Below are 25914 nucleotides of genomic sequence, written 5' to 3' on the forward strand. Positions count from 1 at the left end.
ATAACTATGTTTTTTTCCTATCCATGCTTACTTATGAGAAAGTTTAATTTATAAATTAGGGACAATAAGAGATCAACCACAATAACTAAAATAAAATAGAATGATTATAACAATATATTGTAATAAAAGTTATGTGGATATGATCTCTCTCAAAATATATTAAGAATTTATATATTGTATATACATTATCATATAAATTATTATATACAATTTTCCATTTAATATTTTCAGACTGTGGCTGACTACAGGTAACTAAACCCAGAAAGCAAAACCATGGATAAGGTGGGACTACTGTATTAAAAATAGAAGCAAGAAAGTGAAATAAGTCAGTCAGAGAAAGACAAGTATCACATGATCTCACTCATATGTGGAATCTAAGTAACAAAATAAACTGATGAACAGAGTGGATCCAGAGATATGGAAGCAAAGAATAGAGTGTGGAATCTTGGAGGGAAGGCAGGGGAGGATGGGTGGGTGGGAGGTAATCAACCAAGAACCTTATATGCATACTAGAAGCCCGTTGCACGAAGTTTCGTGCAATAGACTTTCACCTGGCTGCCGGCACCAGTTTTCCGCCAGCAGCAGTTTTCCTCTGGCCACCCGCCGATCAGAGCGCCTCCCGCCAGCGCGATCGGCTATCCCGAGAGGAACTTCGATCGGGAGGCGCTCCGATGGCGGGTGGCCAGAGGAAAACTGGTGCAGGCGGAAAACTGGTGCCGGCAGCCACGCAATCAGCCACCCCGAGTTCTGCCACCAGCGTCTTCCGCGGGCCGCATAGGTCCTTCCGCAGCATCCGCCGTTTAGGCTGGCGGTAGGAGCGGGGGGCGGGGACTCGCGAGTCCCCGCCCCCCACTCCTACCACCAGCCAATTGGCCACCCTGAGTCCCGCCCCCTGCGCCTCCAGCCGGCCCAATCGTGGGCGTAGCGGAGTGATGCAATTTGCATATTACCTTTTTATTATGTAGGATATGCATGGCCCATGGACACAGACAATGGGGCGGTGAGGACCTGGGGTTGGCTGGAGGGGGGCCTGGGGCGGGCTGGAGGGGGCCTGGGGTGGGCTGGAGGGGGTCAATGGGGGGGAAAAGGGGGACATGTAATACTTTCAACAATAAAAAATTATTCTTTTAAAGAAATAGAAGAGAAAAAAGTCTATTTTTCAATAGTTTTCTACACTAATAAAAGAGAAATATGCAAATCGACCATACCTCTGTGATGCCCACCAGCCAATCAGGAGTGGGTATGCAAATTAACCCAACAAAGATGGCAGGTTAATTTGCATATGCGGGCCAGAGCGGCCGGGCGTGGCAGGACACCTGCTATGAAGGGGAGGGCAGGGGGTGGAGGGAGCTACAGGAGCAGCGCTCCGGCCGGAGCAGAGAAGACTGAAGGCTCCGGCTGGAGTGAACACTGAAGGCTCTGGCCAGAGCAAAGGCCTGGGTCCCAGGTGCCGGAGGAAAACCGGTGCCAGAGGAAAACCGGTGCCAGCAGCCAGGGGAAGGAAGGCCTATTGCATGAATCTTAGTGCAACGGGCCTCTAGTTATAAATAAAAGTACCTGAAAATCACATCTTCAGTTCAAATAATCAAAAATATAGATCCTTAACACAACATCAGGTTTTTTTATATTTGGAAGCAAACATCATTATCTGTAGTTAATTCATAAAGAAAATGTCTACCTTTTCATTCAAGTATATGTTTATAATTAGTGTATTATACCCTTGTTATACCTTTGATTATACCTTTTATAACCTTGATTTTTATTAAAACAGCAAATAAAAGAGACATGAATCTCTTTTACGTAACCTGAAATAAAATCTTAGCAACAAGGCAATAAATTTAATAGGCAAATTTCTATTGGAGAATGCCTTTTATCTCTCTAAAGCAAACAAGACTATCCTCTGTCACTACATAATCGGGCCCAACTGATTTGAATTCAATCTTTTCTTTTTTTTCTAACTACCTGTTAATTCTTAATAGAAAACAATCTGATGAGTTAACTTTTTCTAACAAAAGTGGCATTTTATACAAGGTGGGGCAAATAAACAGTTTATTATTGTATTATTATTTATTAGTCATTGTATTATTTTCCATATGAACAATTATAAACCTACTTTTGCCCCACTCTGTATATTATATTAATTATAATAAGAAATGTTTTTTTGTACTACCATTTTCAAGTTTTAGGGGACTCCTGGAATAATTACAGTATAGTCAAGAATCAATTAAGAGCAGGACAAGAACCAACTGATTAAGCTTGAATTTCTATCCTCTTAATGTAATAAAAAATAGAATTCTAGGATTGAAGAGAAATCATGAAAGCAGAGTTTACTAGTAGAAAGAAACACAAAAACAAATAGTAGGAAATCAGACAGAGAGATCCTAGAAGTTGGGATGGTCCTGGCCGGTGTGGCTCAGTTGGTTGAGCACCTCTGCACAGAGAGGTCACTGATTCAATTCCCAGTCAGGGCACATGCCCAGTTTGCAGGCTCAGTACCCAGTAGGGGGCATGCAGGAGGCAGCCACATCAGTGTTCCTTCTCTCCCTCTCCCTTCTTTCTTTCCAAAAATTAATATAATCATATTTTAAAAAGAAAAAAAGCCCAGTTCTGCAGCCATATATCCAAAATTATGCATGTTGGGATGCACCAGGTATGATTTTTGTCACATGTTTGAATTTCATTTTCATAATTATTTCAATAAATGATACTTTTAGTTTATTAAGTATAAATCAATTGATTAATAGATACTAAAGAAGAAAAGAATCCAACAGATTATCTTTAATGTTAAATATTTTTTAAATCCTTTCCAATAAGATATCATCATACATTTCACATGTAAGAAAGTTATTGGCCTAACTACCTTACTAACACAGACCCTAGGAAAAGAAATAAATCAGGCCTAATGGCAATTCAGAAATATTCCATAAAGTCAGTAAGACACTGCTACTATTGCGGGCTCGGTCTAACATGCAGGAGGCAGGCAATCAATGGTTCCCTCTCATCATTGATGTTTCTATCTCTTCCTCTCCCTTCCTCTCTGAAAATATATATTTTTAAATGTTTTTTTAAAAAAAGTATTTCCATTTGTGAAATATAAAGCATAATTATGCATTATACTATATCAAATAGGTAACAAGTAGTAAAAAAAATTAAAAAGTAGTTTATTTTCCCCTAAATTACTGTAATATTTCATATTTTCTTTTTAAGTTTTCCAATCTTAAATGTATAATTCATACCAGGATGTATCATATTGGTGTTTAGTTCTTATTTAACCAGTTAATTTGATCCATCATATAATCTAATTCATGCTATTAAAAACATTTTAAATTTTTAACCCATTTTTATTACTTGATTTTTTCCAATTTGCTTATTTTTCTTGTTTTATCTGATTTTTTACCATTGTATCTTACATCTCTATATTTCTAGAATGACCTCTTACTTAATCTTATTTGTATACTTCCACTTAGTTTAATTTTTATCTGTTTTTTATATGACAAACAATACATGTCATAATAAATATTTTTCAATACAGAAAATGTAAGAAATGGTACCTTCTTCTCTGTAGTTGAACTTTTTGTCTAGGCACTCCAAAGAAGAATCCTAGCCTTCAAATCTGAACAACATAACTGTAAATCATCTTCTTTTTTTAAAATATGTACAAACTATCTTCTTTAAAGGTAGGGAAAATGCAAAAATAGAATAAAAAATAAAAACATATACTTTTGTCCAATATTTTTAAAAAATTATTTATAAAATACAAAAGTATGTTTTATTTACTTACTTTATTAAAAGTTTCATGCGTAATTATGGGGTCATTAGAAACATTATTTTAATGGCTATGATTGCATTAAATAGCTAGACCTCTGCCCTGCCAGTGTAGCTCAGTGGTTGAGTGTTGACCCATGAACCAAGAGGTCACATTGGTTTGATTCCCAGTCAGGGCACATGCAGATTTTGGGCTCGACAGATAGATGTTTCTATCTCTCTATCTCTCTCCCTTCCTCTCGCACTAAAAATCAGTAAAAAACTATTTTAAAAAATAGCTAGACTTTCCTTTTCCCACTGTCAGGCAATCACCAAGTTAAATTTAAAAAGCAGTAGCAGAACTCTGCATGGTGACTTAGTTAACTAGACATTGTGGTGGTCATTTCCCAATATATACAAATATTTCATCATTGCATTGTACATCTTAAACCAACACAATGTTATATGTCAACTATACCTCAATTAAAAAAATTAATTTCTTATCTTTAAGAAAAAAAAGGTAGTATCAAGAAAGACCAGCATTGCCCTGGCTGGTTTGGCTCGGTGGATAGAGGGGTCCCAGGTTCGATACTGGTCAAGGGCACATGCCTGGGTTGCAGGCTTGGTCCCCGGTGGGGGGCTTGCAGGAGGCAGTCGATCAGTGATTCTCTCTCATCATTGATGTTTCTATCTCTCTCTTCCTCTCCCTTCCTCTTTGAAATCAATGAGACTATATTTTAGAAAAAAGAAAAAGAAAGACCAGCATTGATATGGAAGATAAATGCAAATTTAATTAAATGGTAAAGAAATTTTAAATCTATTTTTAAAGCTTAATAACACCCAATTGCAGTTTCCAATCTTATTTTCCTAAAGAAAGAACTTAAATTTGGAAAAAAGTATGCACTGTATAGATAATTGATGTTTAAAATGTTTTAATTTAGCCAACATTTATTGAGCACTTACTATATGCTGGGTTAAATGCTTTACATAAATTTGCCTCAACAACAACCTATGATGAAAATACTATTGTTGTGCCCATTTAAAGATGAGAAAATTGCACAAAAAGATAAAGAAAATGACTAAGCCAAGAGCACATACAAATGTTGGAGCAAGGATTTGAACCCAAATCTGGCCACATGGCCTACAATTTTAACACAGATTAGAAATGACACTATAAACTAGAAGCAGTAGCCTCCTGCTCTACTACATCTTAAAAAGGGAGCAGGGGAGACATGAGAGACTTTGCTAAACTAAATTAGAAACACATTTCCTGGACTAAAGAAAAAGTATTTATATATGAAATGATATGATGTCTGGTACAGCTTGGGGAAGGAGAGAGGATAATAGGAACAAGAGTAGACATCGATTAATAACTGTTAAAGCTTGGTGATGGGTATTTGGGGATTCATTATTTTATTATCTCTACTTTTGTGTATTCTTTAAAATGTCCATAATAATAGGTTAAAAATAGAAATTGGTTGCATAGATTAAATACTTTCATTACAGAAGCAAACAATTTTCTTATGATAACCTATATCAAAGATATAAAAGAACATGACATACTTGATATTTATACATTTTACATATCATCTGTAAAAGGGTGTCTTAAATATCTGTGTATCCTCTCAACCAAAATGAAAAAGTAATTAAAGTATTTAGGCACAAATATCTTAATATACATAATAGATGGTTGTCTGCATTTCCACTAACCTGTTAAAAATATTTGCTTAAATAGTTAACTTTTTTTTTTTTCATCTTTCTCCTGTCTAATCTCCATCACTATGACACTCTCTGGTTTGTTGCCCAAAGAATGGATGGGTTTGTACATACAAATATGACCCTACAACATGGTCACAAATTGAACAATATGAACAAAATCCAGAAATCTGCTTCACTAAGAAACACTAATAATTCCTCATCTAATAGTGTAGTTGATTTTTATACTAATATTTATCTATGGGCTTCTTGTAATTAAAAATATAATCAATAATTTGAGAACCTTTTATATGCAATAAGCATTTTCATACACATTAGCTCACTAAATTTAAGTGATTATATACATTTTTATGGATAGACGATTAAAGTTTATAGAGATAAAAATTATTTGCCAAGATCACAGAGCTAATAAATAGTCAAAACTGGTATTCAAATTTAAGCAAAATTATAAAACCAACATTTTTCTCCATTATACCAGACTATATATATCTCCATTCTCCATAGAGAAAGCAAACACCTACACTTAAGTCAAACTTAAATATTTAGGACCTTTTTTAAGTGGGCTACAAAATGTTTAAGAATCTGACCCCCACCCCCAAAGGGCACTGGTTACATATATATTGTATAATGGCAGCGTGGCTTTGGGTAAAGAGCACCAACTAAAATATAAAAAGCATGGTTTCTGCTACTGTATGACTTCTCCCGCCTCCCCAAGTCTCTTAATTTCAGCCTTAGGTTACTCATCTTTACAATGGGGAAATGAATATCCTTACAGTCCAATTCTAGGATTATAAGAGTCAAATATATGTGAAATCACTTCAAAAACTATAAAAACAACATAAATAGAACCATTTTTGTCTTAAATTGCTAAAAACAACACAAAATAAAGTTTTCTGAAGTAATCGGGCAGTTGTTTGAATTACTCTACATAGTCTATTAGTGTTTCCAAAATGTTCTAAAACCCTTTCTTCAAAGCATAGTTTAATCATCATCTCTATTACTGGGCTTTCCTCATCTTTAAAAATAATGCAATAGTAATGACATCAATGCTTTTGTAATAAATATCATTTTGAAATATTTAGCATATAAAAGTTGTGAATTTTCAAACTTAATATGTGTCTGGTGTCACTCTTTTAGTTATATTCATGATCTTGTTTGAGCCTTTTCATATTCAGTTTATTTGTAAAAAGCTATTTATTAATATCTGGAATTCTAAGGTACAACACCCAACACATAATTTTTAATGATTTTGTGTATGGGGGGATAAGGAGGGGTTCAAGGCTTCTCAAAGCAGATATAATAGCTAACAATCACATCAAACACAGAAACGAAATCCACTGAAACGTTCAGCTACTCTAAAAGAAGGATCAGGCTCTTTAGGAGAAAACTACATTGTATGAGTTTGCAAAGTTTCACACTTTCTCATTTAAACTCCATTTCAGAGAAAGCCTTTGCATACTCACACAATATGCTTTAAAATGGCATTCTGCTGACCTTCCAATAGTCCAGCTCTATGAAAATTCTGGGATGGGTGTAACTTCAGAGAATCTGAAAAACACAAAAAGCATTAAGTACTTTTTATGCTGAATGATTAAAAAAAAAAAGCCAAGGATAGCATACATCTCTTATATAACTGCCATGTACTTTTAAGAGCTAAAGCCCGTATTTGTGAATTTATTGTCTATGAAAGAAGGCTGAATTGTCTCTACAATGGTCTCTATGCTAAACTTAGATTTTCATAAAACATTTGTTCCATAGAAAATTATCTGATGATTACTGTACAAATGGCGTTAATGTCTTGACTATATTTAGTACCCAATTGTACCACATTTGCCCTCCTCTAAGAATCATCTCTTGATAACACCTTCTGACACGCAAAGCTACAGTTTCAAACTACTTCACGGTAACATTGCCCAAAAAACACCTTACAGGAGGGTAACTGCCAACTAAAGTCATCACAGCAACAGACAATAGTTATAGTTACTAAGCAGGACTCTGTGTACAGACTCAGTCGTCAGTCTATAAAGTCCAATACCTTCCGGAGTACACCATCTCACTCCGATTCACTTCAACAAGGTAAATACACTCATGTGCAGCTCAAGTCCCCCCTCCCTGGAAGGGGTGAAATCAGCAGATGGATACATCAAACCAAAACTTAAGGGGAAGAAACACTGAATTTCTCGGGAAGGAGGTTCATAATGGCACGCAATTCTTTAAACATGGTGAAATCAGTAATTACTAACCCAGTTCTGCCTTTTGCCCCCTCCCAGTGGTTTAAGACGTGGTGGAGAGTGCGGTGGGAGCATTTTGGTTTGATGCTTCTTGTACAGGGAACCTGTTCTAACACATTCTTGTGGTGTCCAGTATAGGAATTTCACCCCAGTAGAGATCAGCTCAAGTATTAATATCTTAGATCCTGTGAACCCCCTTCAGGCTTTAGCCAAAGGAGTTTTTCAATGGAAATCGCAGTCCAATGGCCCCCTCCCGGCACCGAGCCCTGGAACGGCAACAAAGTAGAAAATTCTCAAAGGACAGCGCCTATGCCTGAGCTGGCACCCCTGGGACAGGAGAGGAATAAAACTCATAGAGAGAGAGCACCCCTATTTGTGTAAAAGAAGGGGAGAAGTAAGTAATGAGGATGCCCCAGAGGCGCAGAAAGAGAGAGGAGACAGAAAACCCGGGCCCCTTCCAGCAACATGACGAGGAAAGGCAGAACGCCTGGTCGAGGGGGGCCGTCCCAACGAGGGGAGGGAGTGGACTAGGCCGGGGAGAGAGGGGGTAAAACGGCGATGCACAAACAACCCGGAGGGGGGAGAAAATGGTGACCCTGCCCAGAACCGGCTCCAGGCCCCGCCGCCTGTTTGGGGGCAACTTTGCCGGGGAGGATGGTCCTGGAAGGGGAGCCGGGCCCCACGCATCGCGGCGGCCCCAGCGCGGGGCCCAGCCCGGGGTGATCCCCGAGCGGGGGAGGCCGGCGCTGCCCGCTCGAGGAGCGGGGCCGGGCCGGACGGGCAGAGGGACGCACGCTCGGAGCGACCGGCGCAGCGGAGACCCGGGGGCCGACGGCTTTGGGGCCCGGAGCGGCCGGCGGCTCCGCGGGGGAGGGGCCGCCACTCCTCCCCGCCGCGTCCAACGTCTCCAACCCCATCGGACTCTCCCCGCCTCCCCTCCCCCAGGTCAGGCCACCCCGGCCCGGGCTCGGCTGGCGGCCCCTCCGGACGAGGACCCTCAGGTCTCCCGGGGCCGCCTCCCCGCCCCCACGCCCTGCCCTCAGCCCGACTCACCTCGCGAGTACAGGGACTTGGGCGATTCCAGGTCTAGGTCCGCGCTGAGCAATGAGATGAAGTCCGAGGGCATCGCAGCTCGACCCAGCCCGGCCCGAGGGCAGCGGGAGGGGGGGAGCGGCGGTGGCGGCGGCACCTCCTCTCCGGGACCGCGGGCACCGAACCGGGGGCGGCGAGGCTAGGGCAGCTGCCGCTGCCGCTGCCGCTGCCTCCTCCTCGAGGGCAGTGACTTCAAGCGGGCCGAGGACCGAGGAAACTGCGTCAGGGTGGAGGGGAAACTCCGCAGGGACTCAATCCCGGAGAGCCAGGAGAGGGGTTCAGGGCGGGGAGAGGGAGGGGGAAGAGCCAACGGGTCCGTTTGGTGGTGCTCTTCAGAGAAAACTGACGGTCGCCGCCGCCGCCACCGCCGCCGCTGCCGCTGACAGGAATCTGAGCTCCGCCCCCCGCGGGGCACTGCGCAGGCGCGGAGGGGGGGCGCGCCAAAGAGGGGAAGAGCCGCGGCGGCCCAGCGGAGGGGGGGAAGGCGCGCCGTGGAACAGCATCAACAAGGGCTTTGCTTCCTGCCGCTGCTGCCCGGGCTGCTGTTCGCCAGCCCGGAATAGGTCCCGCCGGCTGGGAGGGAGCGAGGGAGGGAGGGAGGCTGGGAGGTGTCCGCGCCTGGTGGCGGCGAGCCTGAAGCAGCCGGTGCAACACCAAGCTGAGCGCTAGAGACAGACCTAGGGAGCCGAGGTGCCTGCGCCAAGAGCGAAAAGGACTCCAGAGCTGGCGTGGCTGGGGCGGTGGCTCGGGGTCCCGCAAGGGAATGGAGTTCCGTCGCTTGGACAGTCACCAGACCTTTGGGTTCATAGCATTGTCTAAATTAATTGGCCAAAGGACTGTTAAACTCATTTCTTAATTAGGAAATGGCAGACCATAATTCTAAAAACCTCAAGTTATTGGTTGTTTTTCATGAAAGTACTTTGACACCTTCCCTTGCCCTTCCCCTACCCCATCCCGCCCAACCTCCTTAGAGGCTGAAAATTAAAACACGCACACGCACGCACACACAATAACAACAACAACAAAGATGCTTCTGATTGTGCTGAGGTGACCTGGTTTATTCTGAGCGGGAGATAGAAGACAATTAAAAAAATGGGATCATATGAATCCACCTGGCAGTTTTAGAGGAAAAAAAGGGGTGAGGGGATACCTAAACACCACTCTTCCAAGCAGTTTTTTTCATTTTTTTACCATTGGACTAGGCAAGGATGGGGGAAGAGCACATTTAATTGAGTTTTTGCTATTCTGTTCATGGGGCCAAAAGTTTCCATTGCAAAAACTGAAAATCCTCACCTACACCGCAGACCGTTTCCTGAGTCTAATAGACTTCTGAGAAATTTTTAATCAAGCTATTAAGATATCAATTGGAGTGCAGGGTATGCATGTTGGGAAATAATTTTAATCTGGTGTAGAATATTGATGCCAGCAGCCACCTGGGCAAAGTTTTTTTTATTTTAATATTTTACCTACAAAGATAGTTACAAATCATTAAAAAAAAGTCAAGATATATATCTATCTATATCTGAGAGAGAGAGAGAGAGAGAGAGAGAGAGAGAGAGGGAGAGAGAGAGAGAGGAGGCCCTTTGCAAAGCTTTACCTGCAGACCTAGAATTTAAGCTTGTGTCATCACAGTCTACCTGTCTTTCTATCTGAACATCTGATTCAGGTTGCCCAATTATCGTCACTGCATTCTGTGTAGTAATTAATCAACCCTATCAACATTTTCTTCCTCTCAGAGGTAAGAAAGCTTTTCAGAGCCACCCCAAGATGGCATAACAGAACAGAAAGCTACCTTCAAATATCCATCCCACGGTAAGCTGTTGTAATAAGTCTCAAGGAAAGTCCCTTCATAACTGGTCAGAGACGCACTCATTTGAGAGAGGAAGGCTTAAACCCTACGTTGACCAACAGGCCAAGGCCTGGCTCAAGGCTTTTGAATCTGAGTAGGAGTAAACCTATCAGAAACCTACCCACTCCATTAGTCAACACATAATGCCAGGAGAGGAAATTGCAAGGCAGAACCCCAATACTAAAAAAAGTTGGATGAATCACTCTGAGCAAATTCCTTTTCCCCAGACCTATGTAATCATTCAGCAAACTTAGGGTATAGGAAATCCCCAGATACTGTCCTGACCCTAATTAAGAAGTCATGAATTGGTAAGGCCTCTTCCTCTTTTTTGTTTCCTAGTACTAATGCTTTATTGTATAAGTTAATCAGATTTCCCCTAATGAGCTAAGAGCAAAGTAAAGAGGGATCTCCCAAAGTATGACTTGACCTGGACTGTGAATTCTCTTAGACTGGGATTCTTTGGGCTCAGGCCCCAACTCATCAGGCCCTGCAACAAGCAGTGATTATACCTAAATGGGTATTTGAAAATTCAATGATTTCCCCCCTTCCCCATGTCCTTTAACAGAGACACATTTTTTAAAAAAACTGCTTAGATCAGGCGTCCTCAAACTACGGCCCGCGGGCCACATGCGGGTGTTTTTGCCGTTTTGTTTTTTTACTTCAAAATAAGATATGTGCAGTGTGCATAGGAATTTGTTCATAGTTGTTTTTGTTTTTTAACTATAGTCCAGCCCTCCAACGGTCTGAAGGACAGTGAACTGGCCCCCTGTTTAAAAAGTTTGAGGACCCTAGGCTTAGATGGATAGTTTTCATGGCCATGTTTTGTGATAGCAATAAAGACCTAGATTTTCATTTTGTCCTTAAAATTTCAGTGACTAAAAACACAAATTAATCAGTAAACAGTGTTTGCTCAGCTCTGATTACAAAATATGATATGACTTACATGATGTTGAGGGTTATCCAAAATAACTATCTGGCCAAGCCGGTGTGGCTTGGTGGTTGATCATAGACCTATAAATCAGGAGGTCGAGGTTCGATTCCAGGTCAGGGGCACATGCCCGGGTTGTGGGCTCCATCCCCACTGGGGAGTGTGTAGGAGGCAGCCCATCAGTGATTCTCTCTCATCATTGATATTACTATCTCTCTCTCCTTCTCCCTTCCTCTCTGAAATCAATAAAAATATATTTTTAAAAAATAACTATCTGATCATTGTCTCTTCAGTAAATTACATTCTACCCTTAGTTCCAACATTATTTCCCTCTATAGTCATTAATATCTCACTTGCTTCCCCTTTTATTTTATATTTGAAATAGTTTCATGTTGTATTTTAAAAACCACCCCATCACCCAAACATATAACTTCATAAAACTTTCTCTGTGCACAATAAAAACTAACACTTTAAGCCATAAAATTTGGAAATTTCCTCTCACTGGAAATTATAATAGGATTATGAAACAAAACGTAAAGCAAATTTAGTAGTTTGTGGAATTTCTTTATAATATTTCCCCATCATCATATCACATTCCTGAAGTTACGATTAAAATTTCACAAGAACCCAGATTCAACTACAAGGTTGTGTAGATTACACAATAGATTGGGAGTTTTTATGTTGGTGGTGTGTTCTTTAACCCCTCCTGGACCTGTTCAGGCACTTAGTGAATTGTGTTGCTGGATCTACTCCAAATGAAAGGTTCAAATATCAACCACTGAAAAGGAATTAAAAAACTCAACAGAGGAATGTGTTGTCACAAGATCTACAGAATCTTTGTCATTGTAATACAGTTAAGGCTATTAAAATAATTTTAGTCACACATATATTGTAAAGAACCTGCTAAGCAAACACAAAATCTGAAAGGAAAATTTCCAAAAGATTTAAGTCATGGACAAAAAAAAGTTTAGCCTGAAAATGATCTTTGCCTCACCTTGGGAGCATTCAGTAATCGTGGAGAATTGATAGTGGTGGGAAATAGCAGCGACTAAATTTGTGCTGGAATTATAACCAAAGTCTTACTTGATTATGTGTCAATTTTTATCCTCAGAACATGTTCTAGCAAATATTTCTGAAGGAGAAATTAGTTTTGATAGTATTGCTATAGGGTTTAGAACATTCTCATTCCTTATGTCTTTCAAAGTACCTGTATCTGATCATCAGTCATCTCATTGATGACTTTGATGAAGTACTCCTGTACTTTATAACTTGGTCTGAGTCAGAGTTCTCATCTGACGTCTTTTAGAGACCAGTTCTGTCTCTCAAGATCTAGAATAATTGCAAGTCCTGAGATCGGATACAATCAGCTTGAATCTGGAGGACTTCGCAGTAAGAAAGGAGGTAAATGCCAGAGACACTCAAAGGGTGGATTAGGGAGGAGACATTTTAATGGAAAAATAGGAACCCCTGGACCCATTAAACTGAGAAAGGGAGGAAGATGTCTCTAGGACGGTCATCCCAACAGTAGGCAGTTTATACTTGCGTAAACCACACACAAGTCCTTATTCACATTGGCCTTGATACCGCCGCCTTAGGTTTGTAAGGTGTTCTTTCCACATCTAATCATAATATTTATTGAGTCTGGTAGCCCCACCTCAGCTGTGATATTAGTTTGACCAAGAATATGAATGAGAGCCTTGGCCATTGTTGCTCAATGTTTAGAGCATCGACCCTCGAAACAAAGGATTGAAGGGTTGTGGGTTTGATTTCTGGTCAAGGACATGTGCCAGGGTTGCAGGTTCAATCCCCAGCCCAGTCTGGGTGCATGCAGGAGGCAACCAATCGATGTCTCTCTCTCACATCAATGTTTCTCTCTCTCTCCTTCCCTCCCTTCTACTCTCTCTAAAAATCAATGGAAAAAAAAAATATCCTCAGGTGAGAATTAACAACAACAAAAAGAATATGAATGAGAAATTATTTTACAATTTCTTATTACCCTCTCTCTTAATTCAGGAAATTTTAACCTGAGTTCCATGGGTTTGTTTCAAGGCATCTGTGATATCCCTAAACGTGTATACCAATTTTTGCAAGCTTCCCACCTACGTGCACGTTAGAATGAAAGTCTTTAACTTTCATAAGATTTCTGGGGGAAAAGATCCATAACCCAATTCTATATAAAGCAAATTCATTCTTCACTCTTTCCATAAGTGGGCTCCAAAAACTATGGCAGGTGCACAAAATATAAAGATATTACAAAGATTATTATAAGAAGTCAACTCTCAGCCCGACAGGAGAGATGACTTATAAGCAAAACCATGCATTGTGATAGGTGCTTTGCCAGAGTTCTGTACAGGTAAATTATCCTTTTGCTTTCTTAGTGAGCCGATAGAGAGGAAGAGGAAGGAATGCCATTCAACACACATCACTCTTTTTTCTCCACCTACTATCTCCAGAGCTAATATCCCTTCGCTGCAACCCCAGTGCCCTTCAGTAATTAAAAGAGGCTAGACAGTTGCAGGGCAAAGTCCTGACATACAAATGTTTGCATTGTGATGCATCACAGCTATTATGTGTTGATACAAATATCCCAAGAAATACCTGAGCTTCATTGGACTTTGTCAGTGGGTGGTCAAAGAAACACTGAGTGTTCATTTTCAGCTTTGCTGAGGATTATGGCTAAATACTTAGGTTAAGGATGCAACGATAAAATAGTTGAATTGGTCATCCACATCTAAGCCCCAGAGTGGAAGGGCTAAGTTGAAGTTATTGGATAAACTAGACTGACTTTAGAAATAACACATTCTACCTGAGAAGCATTGGTTTCAGCCGAATCAGGAAATGTGGACTGCTCCAAACAGGGAGGAGGCATACCAGGGATCTGCTCACAGGTGTTATAATTGAATTATAAAATATGAGGCTTAGAGAGAATGTTCACTTATTTATTATACCTGCAAAAATCCTACTTATATCCTTCAAAGTCTAGTTCAGATAATCACTGCGTCTGTGAATTCATTCTGAACCTTTCCAAGCAATAATAATTGTTCTCTCCTCTGGGTTTCCATAGCATTTTATCCAAACTATTGGTAGAACAATCATCACAGTGAATTATAGTCCATGGTCTCTCTCTAATATAGTGTAAACACTTTGCTATAGGGTCTTTGAGAAGGTCAAAACTAACAAAACATATCCTTGCCTTAAATAACATAATTGATTATGAGTATATAACTTCAGCACCCAAACAAAAGGAAATAAACCCTCTAAAGCAGTGGTTCTCAACCTTTTTAATGCCGCGACCCTTTAATACAGTTCCTCATGTTGTGGTGACCCCCAACCATAAAATTATTTTCGTTGCTACTTCATAACTGTAATTTTGCTACTGTTAATGAATCGTAATGTAAATATCTGTGTTTTCTGACGGTCTTAGGCCCGTGGTCAGCAAACTGCGGCTCACTAGCCACATGTGGCTCTTTGGCCCCTTGAGTGTGGCATTTCCACAAAGTACCACGGCCTGGGCGAGTCTGTTTTGAAGAAGTGGCGTTAGAATAAGTTTAAGTTTAAAAAATTTGGCTCTCGCCCTTACCGGTTTGGCTCAGTGGATAGAGCAATTGGCCTGCGGACTGAAGGGTCCCAGGTTCGATTCCGGTCAAGGGCATGTACCTTGGTTGCGGGCACATCCCCAGTAGGGGGTGTGCAGGAGGCAGCTGGTCGATGTTTCTCTCTCATTGATGTTTCTAACTCTCTATCCCTCTGCCTTCCTCTCTGTAAAAAATCAATAAAATATATATTTAAAAAAATTGGTTCTCAAAAGAAATTTCAATCGTTGTACTGTTGATATTTGGCTCTGTTGACTAATGAGTTTGCCGACCACTGTGACTTAGGCGACCCTGCTAGCGGTTGCGACCCACAGGTTGAGAACCGCTGCTGTAGCGCCTAAGACCATCGGAAAACACAGATATTTACATTACGATTCATTAACAGTAGCAAAATTACAGTTATGAAGTAGCAACGAAAATAATTTTATGGTTGGAGGTTACCACAACATGAGGAACTGTATTAAAGGGTTGTGGCATTAAAAAGGTTGAGAACCACTCTAGCCATTTGTTGAAATTTTATAGGTACATTAGGTACAGAGATTTGACATTAGGTACAGAGATTAATAGAATGAAAGAAGAAACTGGAAAGGTAAGTAAAGGGCAGAAGCAAGAGGACTCCAACATCGTGCAAAGGATTTTGTTCTTTATCCTATAGGCACTGGAGAGCCATTGAAGGTTTTTGAGGAGGGAAGTGACCTGCCCAGAGATGTATTTTTAAGAAAGTAACTGAGGCAATTGTGTGGAGAGTAAATTGGCAACCGAGAGCCTGGAAAGAGGCCCTAAGAGTATGGAAAATACGGACAGAAGGAGTTGTATATGTAAGATATTGTGGAAGGGAGAACCGAAAGAATTCAGAAACTGCTTAAATGTTGAGAGTGGGGGAGAGAGGAAAATCAGAATATTCAAGAAAAAGAGATAGTGGGACAAAGGTTTGAAACATCCAATAACAGGTTCTTCATCCTCGAAGTCCCATAACTTAACCTACAAAAATATCTAATAGAGAAACAACCACCACTAAACATGAAGCAACCATCCAAGAGACTTATACTTGATACGTTGTTACCTGGAAAAACTCTAACTAGAAATGATATTAGCCTAGATTTCCCTGTTACCAGTAGGAAATCTCAGAAAACATAACTTGCTGAAACTCAGTGAAATAGTAAATCGATAAGAAATGAATCTACATGAGCATGCATTTCCAGTTTTCACTCCAAACAAACTTGAGCATTAACCTGTAAGCCTATAAATATTCACTTTCATACTAACTAAATATAAAAGAATTTCAAGAATGTCGAAGGCCAACAATTCTTCACAAAAAGCAAAAGGGCTGCTAGAAGAAAAAGCAGCCAGAGGATCAAATTTTGACCCTTTCATTCACGAAAGACTTAGGTAATAATAATAATGGACCTAAGGTTTACTCTCTCAGGCCTGGATCAAAGACCAAAGCATTGAAAAACCAGTTACAAAAACAGGTTGATTGAGCCCAGCCGCTGTGGCTCAGTGGTTGAGGTCGACCCATGAACCAGGAGGTTGCGGTTCGATTCCCTGTCAGGGCACATGCCCAGGTTGTGGGCTCAAATCCCAGGAGGAGGTTTGCAGGAGGCAGCCGATTGATGGTTCTCATCATTGATGTTGATATTTCTATCTCTCTTTCCCTCTTCCTTCCTCTCTGAAATAAATGAAAACATATTTTAAAACAAACAAACAAAAAACACAGGCTGATGGACCTCTGAACTCAGCCCTGACCACCCAGTTCTAACTGGAGTCATACAGAACAAGTACATCATCTGCCTTTTGTTACTAAATAAATACCTTTTTGGGGAGTGCGAGCCTATGGAGAGTTGCTCTAGTAGGTTTCCCTCCAAATAGAAAAAAGAAAAATGTAATCTGTATCACTGCTCATGAGCAGGTCAAACCCAAGCCCCAAATCTGACTTGGTCCTCAGTATTGGGGACCATCTTTAGATATGGCACCCCATGAACTCTAATATCTTCTAGATAGACCTTGTATTTTCTCTGCACTATTCACATACCTCACAGGTCAAAAGGTACCAAAGGAGCCTGTAATCATTCACATGCTCCAAGGATATATATCTGATAGGTAGGTATTTTTCATGACTGACACATATAATTACGTTAAGTCTATCAGAAGCTATTTGATGAAGTAGAACCTGAACTGATTTGGAACCAAGAGTCCTAAGTTCTAGTTCAAGGGTGTCCATTTTTGGAATGCCTGGCAGGCAGTCATACTTCTGAGCAGTGTGACTTCCCTCCAGGGAGGGGTTTCCGCTTTCTCTCTGGACTTAATCCTGGGTGGAGTGAGGCTGGGCTGCTGGCACCACCTTGCCACAAAGAGAAAAGAGCCTGTCTGGCGTGGGGGGAGCAGAGGGAGCATAGCCTAGAGATGGAGAGAGTGAAACACCAGAACCTGAAAAAATATCATGTGAGTCTCTGGGGGAAGCCACGCCTGACTTCAATTATTAAAATTGATAATTTTTTTTTTTTTTTTTTTTTTTTTTTTTTTTTTTGCTTAAGAGGTTTGGGATTGGGTTTTCTGTCACTGCAAAATGAGAACGTCTTAATTTGATACAAGCTTCCCAGGCTTATGGAACTTTCTTGGGCCTCTGTCTCCCCTCTGTGAAATAAGTGGGTTAGATTATTTATCAGACAGGCCTTGTGCTTGGCTGCTAGTAACAGACACCAGTTGGTTTAGGGGTTTTGTTTTTCTCATGCGAGAAATCAGGACCAGTCTGCAGGGCCATGATGCCAACAGGCACCCAGGCTTTCCCGGCTGCCAGCTTCCCAGGGGCCCTTGTTCTCGTGCTTCCCAGGTGGCTGTCACCTCTAGGCATCTGGCTGCATTCTAGGCATGAGGAGGAAGGAAGGCTTAAGGGCCAAAGGGACAGCTCTGGTCCCTGGAAGACCCACACAGGTGGCTTCTGCTTAGACCTCATTGGCCAGGACTGTATCACATGGTCACGCCAGCTGAGAGGAAGGCTGGGAAATGTGTGGTTGTTTTCAGATGAGTACAGTGATGCTCGGAACACAATTGGGGGTCAGCTGGCAAGGAAGAGGGGAAAAACAGATGTTGGGTAGACAATTCCAGTATCTGCCACAAACTACATAATAGCAAGGATAACCTCCCTCTTTGAAGTTCTGTAATTCTAACCTTTTTTTTTCTATTTTGTTTTACCTAATCCTTTTTAAAAAAAAAATAAAAATATTTCTTTATTGATTTCAGAGAGGAAGGGCGAGGAAGAGAGAAACATCAATGATGAGAGAGAATCATTGATTGGCTGCCTCCTGCACACCCCCCACTGGGGATCAAGCCCACAACCCAGGCATGTGCCCTTGGCCGGAATTGAACCTGGGACCCTTCAGTCCGCAGGCCGATGCTCTATCCACTGAGCCAAGCCAGCTAGGGCTACCTAATCCTTTCTTAATGAAAAAGAGCTAAATATTTTGTGGAAAGGGAGAACATTTTTAACATCTCAAATTTTGGAGAAGCATAGGTGAAATGACAATTGATAAATTTGAGATATCAGATTATTAATCTGAAACTATTTTTTTTAAAGAAACAATAGGTCAAATGGTATTTATTTTATTTTTTAAATATATTTCTTTATTGATTTCAGAGAGGAAGAGAGGAGGAGAGAGAGATAGAAACATCAATGATGAGAGAGAATCATTGATGAGAATCATTGATCGGCTGCCTCCTGCACACCCCCCACTGGGTATTCAGCCTGCAACCCAGGCATGTGCCCTTGGCCAGAATCGAACCTGGGACTCTTCAGTCCACATGCTGACGCTTTATCCACTGAGCCAAGCCAGCTAGGGCCTAAACTCTTTATATTTATTATCGCTTCCCTGAAACTTTCTTAAACTTGTTAATTCCAATCTTCTGGAAGCCTATTCTTACTACTCATAACTATTCTGATCGATTCTTAATGGTACTAAGTTACCTGGCTTTTCCTTCTGATTTCCAGTCCTTCTCAGACGATTTCATATCCTCATCTTTTATCTCGCCAACGAAATTGTAAACTTGTAAAAAGCAGAGCCCAACACTTAGCACAATGTTGGATTTGGAGTGAGCAATCGATAATTTGAGCAAAGAATGAATGAATGAAATCTGAAATTCTATTTCTTTTCTGTCCTCAGAACTCTGTCCTCAATGCATGCTTGTTAACTGACTGCATCTCGGAATCATTACCAAGGCAATTTGTATCCTAGGAAGCCAGCTTTAGAAAGCCTTTCATTTTCTACCTGTAAATCCTCTCCACCATTGTACATTCAGCTCAGTCTCAGGAGTCAACACCCTGACAACCTCCCTTCACCTAATTGTTTCATCTAAGCCCTTCCCATTTTAACAGATTAAAGGTTTTACCTTCAGGAAATTCTTATGTCTAAATTAAATTCTGTACATGCCATTTCCTCTTCCTTTGCTCTCTACTTTGAAAGAACACAGCAGGTAACATGTTTGCTAATGCTTTATAAAGGCCTGAGTGGGTTATCTTTTAAAATAAAAAATAAGTTATGTGGAGGTTTTATATTGCAAAAGCAACATGTGTTCATTGTAAAAATTAAAAGTAATAGCTGAAAATAAAGTAAGTTAATAAATAAGAATTATATAAAAACTCATAGCCCTAACTGGTTTGGCTCAGTGGATAGAGCATTGGCCTGCAGACTGAAGGGTCCCAGGTTCGATTCTGGTCAAGGGCATGTACCTTGGTTGCGGGCACATCCCCAGTAGCGGGTGTGCAGGAGGCAGCTGATCGATGTTTCTAACTCTCTATCCCTCTCGCTTCCTCTCTGTAAAAAAATCAATAAAATATATATTTTAAAAAAACCAACAACTCATAAACCACCACATAGAGACCACTTACTGTATTGCCTATGTATATTTGTTTTACATGTACAAAAATTGGGTATACTATGTATACTATTATCCTGCATTCTTTTTTAAAAAATATTTTTTTATTGATTTCAGAGAGGAAGGGAGAGGGAGAGAGAAATAGAAACATCAATGATGAGGGAGAATCATTGATTAGTTGCCTCCTGCATGCCCCCTACTAGGGATCAAGCCTGCAACCCAGGCATGTGCCCTGACCTGGGAATCAAACCGTGACCTCCTGGTTCATAGGTCAATGCTCAACCACTGAGCCACACCAGCAGGGCTAGCCTGCATTCTTTTTTTTTTTTTTTTTAAATATATTTTATTGATTTTTTACAGAGAGGAAGAGAGAGGGATAGAGAGTTAGAAACATTGATGAGAGAGAAACATCAATTAGCTGCCTCTTGCACACCCCCCACTGGGGATGTACCGGTAACCAAGGTACATGCCCTTGACCGGAATCGAACCTGGGACCCTTGAGTCCACAGGCCGACGCTCTATCCACTGAGCCAAACCAGTTTCGGCAATAGCCTGCATTCTTGATGCAACTGTGAACATCAGTACAATCAGTAAATATTTTTAATAACGTGTGATGGCAGAGGCATATTTGGTTATATAATATATCTGAATTTATTAACCAATCCCTTTGGTTATTTAGTTTATTTCCTTTTTTGAAAACCTTTGTGAATACCACTGAAATAAACATCCTTGTAGCTAATCTCTGTTTATAGCTTTTTCTTTAATTACTTCCTTTGGATACACCCCTCCATAGGTTTTCTTTGGGGAGTGGTAAGGAGAAACAATGTTGTAATGGGAGAGAGTGAAGCAAGTCCGTAGTAGCTCTTTACCATTATTTTGGGACCTAAAATGTGTTTGGCTTGCAAGTTCCAGGACTTACTCAGCATACCATAATGCAATGATTTAAAAATATATTCCCAGGGCACAACACCTGGAAATCCGAGCTCTTTGCAGAACAATATAGAAATGCTGATAAAGAAACTTAAAAATCACCAAACATATAACTTCATGTTACATCAGATGCTGTCCTGTACAGACAAACATGAGATATCTATTTAAGAAAAATGTATCAGCCCAGCTGGTTTGGCTCAGTGGATAGAGCGTTGGCCTGCGGACTGAAGGGTCCGGGATTCGATTCTGGTCAAGAGCACGTACCTCGGTTGCAGGCTCCTGGCCCTGGTCCGGCGCCTGCGGAGGCAACCAATTGAAGTATCACTCTCACATCCATGTTACTCTCTGTCTCTCTCTCTCCCTTCCACTCTCTCTTAAAAAAAAAAAAAAAATCAATGGGAAAAAATATCCTCAGGTGAGGAATAAAAAAACAAACAAAAAACAAGCTAGCAATCTAAAAATGTTATATAATAGACAAATGAAAAGGAAAAAAAAAAGAAAAACGCAGAGAAAAATTTGCAAAATGGGTTTATAACAGTACTTTTGTCATTCAGAGTTACGGAAAAAAATGAGCTAAAGTATGAGAAAGTGCTTTGTAAAGTATATTATTGTAACACAAACCTTACCAGTAATTGTTGTAATTGGTGAAGTGTGTCATCCCATGCTTGTTTTTATACTTTTACAACATGTATCTCATTGTGTTTGTTTGCTTTTTAATTTATATTTATTGTCGAAAGTATTACAGATGTCCTCTATGTCCCCCCACTAACCCCCTCCTGTATCTCATTGTTTGAATTTGCAGTTTCCTATTACTAGCAGGTTTGAACATCTTTTCAGATAATTATTGGCCATTTAAGTTCTTCTGTTTGTTTCCTTCCCCATTTTTTTCATTTGAATTGTCTTTTGTTAGCATCGTTAATATATTCTGGATATAAATCTGTTGGTTATATGTGTTACAACCTAGGCAGTGATGGGCAACCTTTTGAGCTTGGTGTGTCAAACTTTGCCAAAAAACTGAGCATAACTCGGGTAGTGTGTCACTTTGAGGAAAAAACATTATTTTGCAAATGTTTTATCCTCAGGAGCAGCAAATGTTTCATCCTCGGCATGTGGCCGCCTCAGCGGCCGAGTGTCATCATCATAAATGGCTACGCGTGTCAGTGCTGACACGCGTGTCATAGGTTCGCCATCACTGAGTCCTAGAGATATGTATTATTATTATTATGCCCATTATAAATATGAGAAAATGAGGTCCAAAGGGGTCAGGTACATGGCTCAAGGTCACATAAGTAGTAGTTGGATTTAAAGCAAAGTAAGAAGCCCGTGCTGGGGGGAACGGGAGGAAGTACATGTGTCAGGCAGAGCCCTCAGGAAGTACATGTATCATTCAATCTCATTTAATCACCACACCCACTCTCTGAGGTAGGTACTATTACTGTTCCCATTTTACAGATGAGGGAACTGAGGTTTTATTGTCTTATCCTGTTCAAGATTCCCATTCCTTGAAAAGAATATTAATATGCAAAACAGCCCTAGCTGGCTTGGCTCAGTGGATAGAGCAGCAGCCTGCGGACTGAAGGGTCCCAGGTTTGATTCCAGTCAAGGGCACATGCCCAGGTTTCGGGCTCAATCCCCAGTAGCGGATGTGTAGGAGACAGCCAATCAATGATTCTCTTATTGATGTTTTTATCTCTCCCTTCCTCTCTGAAATCAATAAAAATATATTAAAGAAAAATAAAATAAAATATGCAGAACAATTGGTATCGTGTCAGTATCAGTACAACACTATACATCACCATACATCAAAAAATAAATAAAAACTATAAGAATAAGTTTTTAAAAACTCACTCACATGTATTGTTTTATATAAAGCATATATCTATTTCTATGTACTATATGTCTATATCTCTCTATATATACACATACATGTGTACATATATTTTTTTCAGAGAACTAGAAGGGACAATTCCAACCACATGATAAGAAATGGTGGTTAAATCAGCCTTTAGCTTTATCTTCAATATTTCTCTCTCTCTTTTTTAAAATAAAGAAATAAGCAAAATATTACAAAAATGTTAATGGTTCTTTCTCAGTTAATGGTGAGAACATAGGTGTGGGTTTTTATTTTATTTTTTTTGTTATTGTTGTTTTTTGTACTTCCTTGTATTTTTAAAATTTCTCAAAATGTGAAAGAATTTCTTTTAAAAATGGGAAGGAACTACACCAAAACAGTAATAGTGACCATCCTTTTATTCTTCCTTCTGCTTTTCTATATTTCCAAAGCTTTTGTAATAAGCAAATCTATAATGGGAGGGAAACCACTGAATTGTTTTGTCTTGTTCTAAAGTTTTGTTTTAAGCAAACTTAATCCTAATATCTGGAGGAAGTTATTGTCAGTCTAGAATCGGCATGAGCTATCTTATGCATTTTATATACATTCTCATTCATATACTCCCTAGTACTGAATATCTACAACTACATAAGTGATGGGAAAGCCCATATTGTCTGAACACTATTCCCTCACTCAGACAAGTGAGTGAAAACCCTCTCATGAGTTTGGAATCTTACGGAAATGAGTCATGGCCAGATGTCAAAGTCTATTGTATCTTTAATTTCTAAGGAATAGAATATACGTTTGCCTAAATGTGGGCAGATTCTGATATCCTGTATTGTGTTTACTCCCCAGATATAATGGACACATTCAAAATTAGTAGAAATGAGGTATTTACTGGGATTAGCTAGGGTTCCTCTTACAGTCTGTTTTATCATTCAGTGCATGGATATTAGCAGTTGGGTAACAGCAGGTGTGAGTGGGTAAAATGACTCTAAATCACAATCACGTGGGGGAGGGAGTTAGAAAAATGGTGCATAGCATGGAAACCTGTTTACTTTTGTAGCTATCTGAGCAAGCAAAGCTTGAGTTTCCAAGTCTAGTGACAGATTTATTTTAATGTAATTGAATAATTGGAGTTTTCCAGTGTCAGAAACTTATCCACTCTATTACTTAGAGGATTAAAAGAAAATCTGATCTGGTGTCTTATGGCACGTTCTCTTCCCAGGAACCCAAAGAGGGAACAAGTGGGAACACCTGACCCTGGCTATTACCTGCTTCCGCTGCATCTGCCCGAGTCCAGTGTACACCAGGTCACTGCCAGAAGTTTTAAGTCTGCCTCTCACCCCTATTGTCTCAGAATAACTGGGTTTTAGAGCTCGGGGAGGAAAACTTAGAAGTCACTGAATTCCTCTAATTTTCCAGAAGAAAAAAATCAGGGCATGATTTTGGCAGGAACGAATGAAATGAAACTTATGCATACACTATGACCCAGCAATTCTACTTTTGAGAGCTACCAAGGAGAAGCCTACAGAGACCCTCAAAGATGTTCATTGCAGCACTGTTTGTATCAGGAAAAAAAGAAAAAGAAAGGAAGAATTAAAAGAAGGAAAGAAGGAAGGGAGGGAGGGAGGGAGGGAGGGAGGGAGGGAGGGAGGGAGGGAGGGAGGAAGGGAGGGAGGTGGGGAGGAAGGAAGGGTTAGAGGGAGAGAGGTGTAACCACAATATCCACCAGTAGGAGAATGGCTAATGAAATATAAAATATTCATACTATAAAGCACGAATGAGTGAGATCTAAGTGAATAGATGTCAAAAACAGAATGAATCTAAGAACCAAGTTGCAGAAAACTGTGAAAAATATGTTTAAGTAAAAACTCATACAATACTATTTTTACATGGGTACAATATATGAGATATGTGAAATGATACTGAATATAAAAACCTCCTAAATTTTAGAATAAAATATCTAGACTTATGCTGTCCAAATACAGTAGCTGCTAGCCACTGTGGCTATTTAAATTTAAACCAAAGGACTTGTATGCATGCATATAAGCCTAACCAGTGGTCACGGACAACAGGGGGGTGGGGGCATGCGTGGGGAGGGGTTTGGGATGGGAATGGGGGGATGAGGACAAATATGTGATACCTTAATCAATAAAGAAATTTAAAAAAATAAAATAAATTTAATAGCACTAGTCACATTTCAAGTGTTCAATAGCCACATATGGACTGCACAGATATATAACATTTCCATTATTACAGAAAGTTCTATTGGACAATGTTGGTCTAAAAAAAATATGCCAAATTCATCAGCTCACGTAGCTGGGTAACAGTAAAACCAAAACTGGTGTCAGGAGACACAACTGAAGTGTTCTTGGCATGAGGACCCATTTGGGTTATTCGTGGATGGATGGATGGATGGATGGATGGATGGATGGATGGAAGGAAGGATTCATTCATTCACTTATTTATAATCATTTATTGATTACAAACAGAGCCCTGGGCTCAGTGCTTGGAAAACAAAGTGCAATCTAATGTCAACCCGGTCCAGAGGACAAACTAGATAAGTGTCAGTCATCAACAGGAACTGAATACTTCTCCGTGGCAAACCCTATGTGAGGCCTAGAACCAGTGGCAAACAAAACAAAGTCCCTATCCTCACAGAACTTGCATTCTATAGCTGGGTTCCTCTCTCATCATAAACATTTTGATGGGTGACTCTGTTGTGGGAGCTGTCCTGTGAATGTTTAGTGGTATTTAGAGGACTCTACTCACTAAATGCCACTAGTACCCACTCCCCAGAGTGACAAAAATGTCTTCAGACATTGCCAAATGTCCCCTGGGGCACAAAACTGCTCCCATTGAGAACGACAGGGAAAGAAAAACACTCATCATTTTCCAACATATAATTTATACAAAGATAAGTGTGTGACTGCTGTGATGGTGTTGTATGGGATGCTGTAAAAGTATTTACCAGGGGCTTGACCTATTCTTTAAGAGGTAGCTGAGGAATGCTCCCCTGAGGATGTGATGATATTGTCTGCTCTTTCAGCCAAACACGGAAAGAACCTGCCTGCAGGGACACAATTCTGAATAAATAAGTCCATGACAATGGTCTGAGAAGTCAGATG

At 40.3% G+C, this 25914-nt stretch overlaps 1 protein-coding gene across 8 annotated transcripts in view; it reads right to left on the reverse strand.

Moving 5' to 3' along the window:
- Positions 1-9161, reverse strand: part of NFAT5 (nuclear factor of activated T cells 5) — a 117489-nt gene extending 108328 nt beyond the window's left edge. For 4 of the 8 annotated variants that reach the window (XM_079800527.1, XM_079800528.1, XM_079800531.1 and 1 more), the window contains exons 1-2: positions 8745-8775; positions 6924-7008 (exon numbers count right to left, since the gene is read on the reverse strand). Coding sequence is in view for 4 of the 8 variants with exons in the window: in XM_079800524.1 (XP_079656650.1) it covers positions 6955-7008; positions 8745-8817 (127 nt within the window). In the remaining 4 variants the exon portion in view is untranslated. Of the gene's footprint in view, positions 1-6923; positions 7009-8744 lie in introns of all 8 variants that reach the window. The other 4 variants (XM_079800524.1, XM_079800522.1, XM_079800526.1 and 1 more) reach the window with 2 other exon arrangements.
- Positions 9162-25914: the final 16753 nt, after the last annotated feature.

The sequence above is a fragment of the Cnephaeus nilssonii genome (genome assembly GCF_951640355.1).
Source record: "Cnephaeus nilssonii genome assembly, chromosome: 20".
Taxonomy (NCBI): Eukaryota; Metazoa; Chordata; class Mammalia; order Chiroptera; family Vespertilionidae; genus Cnephaeus; species Cnephaeus nilssonii.